The sequence below is a fragment of the Pan paniscus genome, chromosome 18, assembly GCF_029289425.2.
Source record: "Pan paniscus chromosome 18, NHGRI_mPanPan1-v2.0_pri, whole genome shotgun sequence".
NCBI lineage: Eukaryota > Metazoa > Chordata > Mammalia > Primates > Hominidae > Pan > Pan paniscus.
Genome location: NC_073267.2, coordinates 31,878,465 through 31,886,950, shown reverse-complemented (window position 1 = coordinate 31,886,950; position 8,486 = coordinate 31,878,465). Strand labels below are relative to the sequence as shown.

The window sequence follows — 8,486 nt, the reverse complement described above, 5'->3', positions numbered from 1 at the left end:
TATCGTGATGGCTATGGCCATTGTTTGCTGTGGGGACTGGGGACAGCTGGGTTGGGAAGGCAGCCCACTCAGTGCCCACAGGCCAGAGGGCTGGCCCAGGCCAGTCCCCATCATTCTGCAGTGCTGTGCTTTCGGGGCCATCCCTGTCTCTGACAGCCTTGTTCGTGGAGCACTAAATGATGCTCTTGGGGTCTCCTGCGAGTTTTTGTCATGGGACAGTGCTGTGAATGGCAGGCATGGTGATCTCCAGTGGCCCTTCCTGAGTTATGGCTGCGTACCCTAGAGAGAGCTGGCAGCGAGAGATGGGAGGCACCGTGGCTGTGCTGGAAGAGATTGAACGTGGCAGTCACAGGGTAGCCGCAGAGGGGCCCAATGGCCCCCTTCTCAAAGCCAGGCTGGAGGGACGGCAGAGAGCACTAGCTTCTGTCCTGGCCTTGCCACTCACTGGCCTGGGCAAGGTGTAGCCACGCCGGGCCTGAGCATCCTCATCTGTGACATGTGAAGTTTCATCTTGAGTCAGAGCTGCTGACATGGTTTGCTTGGCCTGGACATGGTGTCCATTTGAGTTTCACATTAAAAATTCAGATCACAGGCCAGGTGTGGTGGCTCACGCCTGTAATCCCAGCACTTTGGGAGGCCGACGTGGGTGGATCACCTGAGGTCAGGAGTTTAAGACCAGGCTGACCAACGTGGAGAAACCCCGTCTCTACTAAAAATACAAAAAATTAGCCGGGTGTGGTGGTGCGCGCCTGTAATACCAGCTACTCAGGAGGCTAAGGTAGGAGAATTGCTTGAGCCCAGGAGGTGGAGGTTGCTGTGAGTCAAGATCGCACCATTGCACTCCAACCTGGGCAACAGAGCGAGACTCTGTCTAAAAAAAAAAAAAAAAAATCACTGGCTTCTCTTAAAAATCAGAAGATCCAGTGGTGCGGGTCCACTTCCACATCTGCCCCATCCCCACCAGCTCATTTTGCTCCCTGGGAGGGCCTGGCCCTGTGGGCATTTGAGTTTATAACACCACCCCCATTGTGGCACACCCCTCCACCCCGTAAAACACAGGCTCTGCTCTTGGAATCAGTCTTCCTGATCTGTGGCTGTGCCCTCCAACAGAGGGCACCCCTGGGCTTCCCAGCTCTGGGGGTAGTGGGTGCCAACAAGGAGGGGCCTGGGGCTGAAGAATCCCACCCGCAGAGCTCGGCCTTCTCCCTTCCCCGCTGTCCAGCTCTGCCTTTCAGCATCCTGCCTCACTCCCCGCCCAGGCAGCAAGGAGCCCACACCCTCATGCCCCTCAGCTTCAGCCCCCACCTCCAGGAGGCCCTACCCATGCTCATGACCTTGCTATTCTGGGCCTTGTGTCCTGTAGGGAGATGGACAGGAGACAGCTGGGCTTCCAGGCCACCCAGGCGGGGGGCTAGCCGAGGGAAGCCTGCTGGCTCTCCTGCTTGCTCTAATTTCTGGGGCTCCCCAAACCTTGGCCTCAGGAGACTGGGGATAGGACTGGCCTTGAAAGGGGGGGAAGCTTTGGAGAGCCGGGTGCTGGGTTCTTAGTGAGATGGCCAGTGAAGGCTGTGGTGCCCCGGGGTAAGCAGGGCCTGATCCCCTCCTAATCTTCCAGCAGCAACTGGTGCTCTGAGGCTCCCCCTCCCCCAGCCCTGCCAGCCTTCAGGGACCTGCCTTCCAAAGATGGGCAGGGGAGGGGGACGAGGACACCCACCCACTCCTCAGACCAGCATGTCTTGGCTGTTGGGGCCTGAGAGACTTTCCCTCTAAGCCTTTCTTTACAGATGGTTAAACCGAAGTTCTGCACTCATCAGGGACTGGCCAGGGTGTCTCTGTGTCCCATGCTTTTAGCTCCAGCCCTCAGGTATGACAGGAGGATCACTTTCCATCCCTGGGCGTGGAGACCCCTGTGGGAAGGGATCCCCGAGGGCGCCTCTGGCTCAGCCTCCCTCCATGGCAGTTCACACCCACAGCCTTCCCTAGAACAGCCCTTCTGCAGCTCCTGGCGGGTGGCTTTCCCTCCCTGGCTTGTTTCCCCCTCTGGGAAGCCGGGGGAGGTAGAAATGAATAACCTTAAAGGCCTGTTGGCAGGAATGTGCTGCCAAGCCTGCCCCCTGCCCTCTGTCTCAGGCTCTCGACTCCCTCGAAGCTGCCCATCTCTCCGTCTGCCCCTCTCCATGTTTGGGCATTCCCACTGCTGTAAGACAGTAGCCCCTGTCACTCCTCCAGGTGCCGGTGGGGAGACGCCGGCCAGCGCCAAAAGCCTTGGCAGGTGTGAGCCTGAGTCCAGCGAGACGGTGGGTGCTGGGCCGGGTGGAGGTGCCGGGGGCTGTGTCTCTTGGAAGAGAGGCTGCTAATGCTCTCCTGCACCCCCAATTCAGCCCACTGTCCCCCACTCCCCTCAGGTCACAGCAGGATTCTGCTTCAGGGGAGGGGTTTGTTGGAACTGTGAAAAGGAGGCAGGAAGGAGCACCTTGTCCTCAACTCACCCAGGAGGCCGTGCCTCACCCAAGTCCAGGCAGAAGGGATGCATCTGGGAGGCTGAACCCTCAAGTTCCATCCACCCCTGCTGCCATCCCCCTCCCCAAAAGTGGGGGCCTCCCTTTTCTTTGCTCTGCTGTCTCCTATTCTGTCCTCTGCTTCGGAGTTTGAGCCCCAGAATGGAAAGCAGCCTTAAGAAGCCACACTTAGGAAGTCCACATGCCTCTGCTCATTTCAGGAAACAGGCCTAGACAGAGGACGGACTTGAGCCCAGGGCACCAGGCCCCTTCCCCTCACTGACCTTTCACCCTGACTCTCATCCAGCCTTTCTGCCTGCCTGTCCTCCCCCTCCTGCACCCCTGGTACCCTCCCTCGGCTCCTCCAGCAGCTGCCCTGGTGGTAACCAAGAGACGCCCCCATCCTGGAGCAGGGGTGGGGAGGGGCAGCTCAGAGCAGCTGCTTCTCTGAGGAAGCTGACACCAAGGCCAGCATTCAGCAACAACTTGTGGCTTTGCACCCAGCGCCGGGGTCCCCGCCCACCTGGCTCCCTGCTGTCCCTCTTCCCCACTGCTGCTCGGACTTCCCTCTGACCCTGGTGGCTCTGTGTCTCTGCTCCCTTTCCCCCTAGGTCTAGACATCTGTCCTTATTTCCCCCAGACCTGTCCCCAGAAGTCCACCCTTCCCCATTCCTTTGGTCTGGAGCCCCTGCTTGGTCCAGCTTCCCCAGGCCCCGACACCTTTCTGTGGGGCCTGCCTAGCTCCTGCGCGCACACAGCGTGGGCCTGATCCTGTTCCCCTCGTGGACAGATGCAGCAGGGCAGAGTGCAGCGCAGACCACAGGCCTCTGGGGCTGGCCACAGAAACCCCGTTGGTTAGAGCACAGTGTGGGATGAGGTGACCCTCAGTGCACGACTTGGGGTGCCCCCTGCCCCCATCCTGAGACAGTTACCCCTCCCCCTCTGCCATCAGCACATTCTGTAGCCTCTTGGGTTACTTGGCTGCCTTGGTGTCCCATTTTCTTGGGGGGGGGTGGGGATTCCCTATCCAGGATGGGGGGGCCCTCAGGGCTCTGTTCCCAGAGGCTGAGTTAGAGCGATGGGGAAGGGGGGGGCAGTTTTGGGGAGAGACAGGCAGTGCTGGCTTTGCTCACCAGGGCCTGGACACTAAATCCCTTGTTGATGGCTGTGGCAACCCCTCCCTAGAGTAGGGTTACCATCTTCGGCCCTGTCCCCTTGACTCTCTCCCCTCACTTCCCCTTGTCCTTCTAGGAGCCACTCACTTCCTCTAGCCCCCAAAAGATGTTCTCCCTTCATCAGTCCCCCAAAGGCTTGGGGTATCTCTGCCACTGCTTCAGCAAACGGGTTGAGGAGGAAGGAGACTGCGGCAATGGAAACAGGCTCCGGGCAGATGAGGCAGGAAGGGGGGTGTGAGGAAAGGGACAGGTGAGGCCGGGGATGGAAGAGGGCTCAGGGAAGAACTGGGGGGATGAGTTTGGAATGGGAAATTCAATGCAGCTGGGGAAGTCGAGGCAATGGGGGGGCAGGGTCAGTAGCAGATGACAGAAAGTGAAGTCTCTCCCTACCCCACTTCCCTGGGGCTGGGGCTACCTTTGCGTCCCTCATGAGTGACATCTCAGGCTGCAGCCCCACTGTTCCCCCTCTGTCAGCAGAAATCTCTCTCTTTTCTGACCCCTCCTGCTGGAGTCTCAGCCAGCCAATCCCTGATCTGGAGGAGGGGGGAGCCCGGCCTCCCCCTGCTCCCTCATAAGGACCAGCTGGGGGCCGGGGGGTGGCCGGCTGCTCAAGTGGGACGGGGGTCAGAGCTTTGTGGAGGGAAGAAAAACCTGGAGGGGGCAGGAGAGTAAAAAGAAGAAACCCAGGCAGACAGGCAGTTGGACACACTGAGGAAGACCCCCCACGAGTGGGAACCCCCTGGAAGGAACACACCGGCCCCGGCCCCCAGGAAGGGAGCACAATGGAGGCCGCTCATGCTAAAACCACGGAGGAATGTTTGGCCTATTTTGGGGTGAGTGAGACCACGGGCCTCACCCCGGACCAAGTTAAGCGGAATCTGGAGAAATACGGCCTCAATGGTAAGTGTCCCTTGGAAGAGAGGCTGGTAATTAATGCCCTCCTGCACCCCCAAAACACACGCACACGCATGCACGCGTTTCTCCCTTCAGGGTTTCTTAAGGAAGAGCTGGGCCGTTGTCCAATGCTCGCAGGGGGAAGAAGATACTGAGAAAACAGAGTCCCGAGATCCAGAGTTTTGGGAGGTTTTAATGGGATGACCTTGATGAACCTCAAGGTGGCCTGATTCTCTTATCTTAGCCACAAAGTCTTGGGTGTGGGGGGCATGAGGCTGAACCCCAAATGAATCTGTCCTTTTCTTCTTTTTCCTGGGTAGAGCTCCCTGCTGAGGAAGGTAAGTTACTGAAATCCCTGAACTCTCATAAATGACCACCCCCCACCCCGCCCTGTCCCACTCCCTCCTCCCTGCCTCTTTAGATTCTTTGAGCAAATACCCCTTCCCAAAAGGCAAATCTCCCTCCCTAAAGGTTAGAGTCCTGTCCGGGGCAGAAGTCTCCCAGGCGCTTTCTCCTTGAAGCAGCCAACCCTTGAACTGCCCCCCACTTTGCCGAGTCTGTTTCTGGACTCCAGGCGAGCTTCTTAGCCCTTCTCTGGGCACCAAGCTGTCTGCCCACCACCCTAGAGCCTCCCCACTGCAGGCCGGAGTGCAGGGCGCTCCATCCCAGACCTTCACCCACTAGACCTTAACCCGGGGCCCTCCCCTTGCCTCCTCCCCCAGGGAAGACCCTGTGGGAGCTGGTGATAGAGCAGTTTGAAGACCTCCTGGTGCGGATTCTCCTCCTGGCCGCATGCATTTCCTTCGTAAGTGTGGGAGGGTCTCTGGGGGCTGGCTGGGGGTGTGAGGCTGGGATCGGGCGAATGCGGGGCTCGCAGTCACTGGATCCTCCCGTCCGAGTCCCGAGCATCCCATTGTACAGACGGGGCGGGCTGGGGGGCAGCAGCGGGTGTGATTCGCGTCCTCCTCTCTCCTCCCCTGCACCCCAGAGGCAGGTTTTATTTTAAGCTTTAAGGGTGTTCTCAGCCAAAACACCGAAGCTAAGCCACCCTCGCGGCTTCAAGAGCTTGGAGAGCTCGGGTTACCCACCCGAACTCCAGGCTCCGGGTCCCGCCGCGATGCCGGCTGCAGCGCGGGGGGCCACTGCCACTCCCGGCATGCGCCGGGCGGACGGCCGCTCCACCAATCCCCGCGCCCGTCGGCGCCCCTGCCCCGCCCTCCCCAGCCGCCTGACGCTGATTGGTCGAGGGGAGGACTCGCTCCTAGTGGCGGGAAAGCGCGGCGGTGTGATGATGACTCCAAGGAGCCCGGCGCCGGGTCAGGGAGGGCACTGGCATCCCTCGCCTCACCCGCCCAGCCTGGCCTTAGCCCTTCCCCGCGCTCCCTAGGCACCCCCACCCCCGCAGGGCATCTCCAGGGCTCTGCCTTCTCTCCCGCCCTGGGGGCTACTCCCCATCCCGCGGTCCATCTGCATGTCGTGGGTTCTTCCGCAGCATGTGAGTCTCGCTGGGGACTCTGGAGGCAACGAAAGCCTCCCTGTGCCTTGGTCTCCGAACGCAGGCCCCGTCGCGTTAAGCACAAGCTGGCAGGGCCTCTCCTCTCCCTTCTCAGATTTGCTCCTTGACATTTGCCTGCTGCCTGGCGGTGGCAACAGCTGGGGCGGGGCGCGCGCAGGAGGCCCCGTAACCCTATCCCCGCTCCGGCTCCCTCGTGAAACCGGAGCTTCCCTGCCTTGGCCAAGGGGGAGGGCTGCGGGGGCCAGACCGCCTGCGAAGACCACAGGGTTTTTCCTCACGGGTTTTGGCTCCCGTGGGATGGATGTGGCTGTGCGGGGGGGTTGGCCTGAGCTTCGCTTCTAAGCCAGCAGCTTGGTCAGGGAAACCTGAAAGCATTCCCAGCTAATCCCCCAAGTGGTGCAAGTCTGTGCGCGCCCATCCCGCTGAGTAAGGCGGTGGCAGGACCTGCAGTGGATGGACAGACCCTCAGACGGATGTGGGGCCACAGCGCCCCGACGGTGCCCGGCCCTCCTGCTGGCTCCTGCACTCTCCTGCACAGTTCTCCCCTTTGCAGTGGTCCACTTCCTTTCTCCATCTGTTTTGGGGCCTCATTACCTGTCATTCTGCTTTCCCCTGCTCCCCAGGTGCTGGCCTGGTTTGAGGAAGGTGAAGAGACCATCACTGCCTTTGTTGAACCCTTTGTCATCCTCTTGATCCTCATTGCCAATGCCATCGTGGGGGTTTGGCAGGTTAGCGTTGACCCTTCCTTACCCCTTCATGTCCCAACACTGAAGGAGAGGCCAACCCTCCCTCCAGTCTCCTCCTCCTCCATCACCTCCCCCATACTTGCCTCTTCCTCTGGTCCTATCCCCTGGTCTCTAATGGGATGGAGTGTGGGGAAGAGGTGGGAGACTGTGACCCACTGTCACTTCCTGGCTATGTGACCCTGAGCAAGTTCCTTCATCCCTCTGAGCCTCAGTTTCTTCATCCATAAAATGGGGCTAGCAATCCAGTGTGAAATCGACTAAGATGATGCATGTGCCTGGCACACAGTAGGAATTCAGTAGACGCTAGCTTGATTTCCTTCTTCCACTGACCTGACCACCCCTTACATGTCCTGTCCTCTGCTTCCTGTTTTTGTTTTGTTTTGTTTTGTTTTGTTTTTAGGTCATTTCCAAAGTGAAAACCCAAATGCTACCTTGCTTTGGTTTTAAGAAATGTCAGGCTATAAGCCATTTTTTGGTGCTCACTGGTTTCTGAACACTGAGGATAGAAATAGCCACTTTCGTACCTTGGGAGGCCGAGGCGGGTGGATCAGTTGAGGTCAGGAGTTCAAGAGTAGCCTGGCCAACATGGTAAAACCCCATCTCTACTAAAAATACAAAAAAATTAGCTGGGCATGGTGGCGGGTGCCTGTAATCCCAGCTACTCAGGAGGCTGAGGCAGGAGAATCACTTGAATGGGGAGGCGGAGGTTGCAGTGAGCCAAGATTGCACAATTGCACTCCAGCATGGGCAACAGAGTGAGACCCGGTCTCAAAAAAAAAAAAAAAAAAAAAGAGAGAAATAGCACTTTCTCTTTGCCCCAATGTTACAGGCGCAGCAGAGCCACCTGTGTCTGTGGTGCTGGCAGGTCCAGGACAGCATCTGCAGGGCAGCCTCTGATTTTCTTTGATTTTTTATTTAGATTTTTCTTTTTGAGACAGGGTCTCTTTCTGTTGCCCAGGCTGGAGTGCAGTGGTGTAATCTCATCTCACTGCAATCTCTGCCTCCAGGTTCTGGTGATTCTCGTGCCTCAGCCTCCCAAGTAGCTGGGATTACAGGCGCGTGCCACTACGCCCGGCTTTTTTTTTTTGTACTTTTCGTAGAGACGGACGGGGTTTCACCATGTTGTCCAGGCTGGTCTCGAACTCCTGACTTCAAGTGATCCGCCTGCCTCGGCCTCCCAGAGTGCTGGGATTACAGGCGTGAGTCACCATGCCCGGCCTGATTTTCTTTGATTCTTCTTTGTTCTCTCCCCAAAACCCTCTCACCTGTTTTCACCTGTAGGTGACAGTTTCCTCAACATACACACACCCCTGCCTGTGTGGGGTTTTGTTGCCTCCCCCGTGCCAGGAGCCACAACTCCATAACTCTGCCTCCTGTGTATAACCCTGCCTCCTCCACCCTGTCTCCTCAGGAGCGGAACGCAGAGAACGCCATCGAGGCCCTGAAGGAGTATGAGCCAGAGATGGGGAAGGTCTACCGGGCTGACCGCAAGTCAGTGCAAAGGATCAAGGCTCGGGACATCGTCCCCGGGGACATCGTGGAGGTGGCTGGTGAGTGACAGGGATGGCTGGTCCAGGATGGGAGGCCTTGGGGCTGAGGCCTAGGAGATGCCGGGGGCTGGTCAGGCTCGGATCCGGGTGTCCAGGAGGATGACGGA

The 8,486-nt window shown here is 58.7% G+C and overlaps 1 protein-coding gene across 2 annotated transcripts in view; it reads left to right on the top strand.

Moving 5' to 3' along the window:
• Positions 1–3,642: 3,642 nt before the first annotated feature.
• The window catches only part of ATP2A1 (ATPase sarcoplasmic/endoplasmic reticulum Ca2+ transporting 1), a 26,556-nt gene continuing 21,712 nt past the window's right edge, over positions 3,643–8,486 (top strand). Inside the window, exons 1-5 of one of the 2 annotated variants that reach the window (XM_034951863.3) lie at positions 3,643–4,573; positions 4,888–4,905; positions 5,290–5,372; positions 6,707–6,811; positions 8,241–8,379. In XM_034951863.3, coding sequence (XP_034807754.2) covers positions 4,456–4,573; positions 4,888–4,905; positions 5,290–5,372; positions 6,707–6,811; positions 8,241–8,379 — 463 coding nt within the window. In that variant the 5' untranslated portion in view covers positions 3,643–4,455. Of the gene's footprint in view, positions 4,574–4,887; positions 4,906–5,289; positions 5,373–5,823; positions 6,063–6,706; positions 6,812–8,240; positions 8,380–8,486 lie in introns of those variants that run through there. The other variant, XM_055099650.2, reaches the window with a different exon arrangement.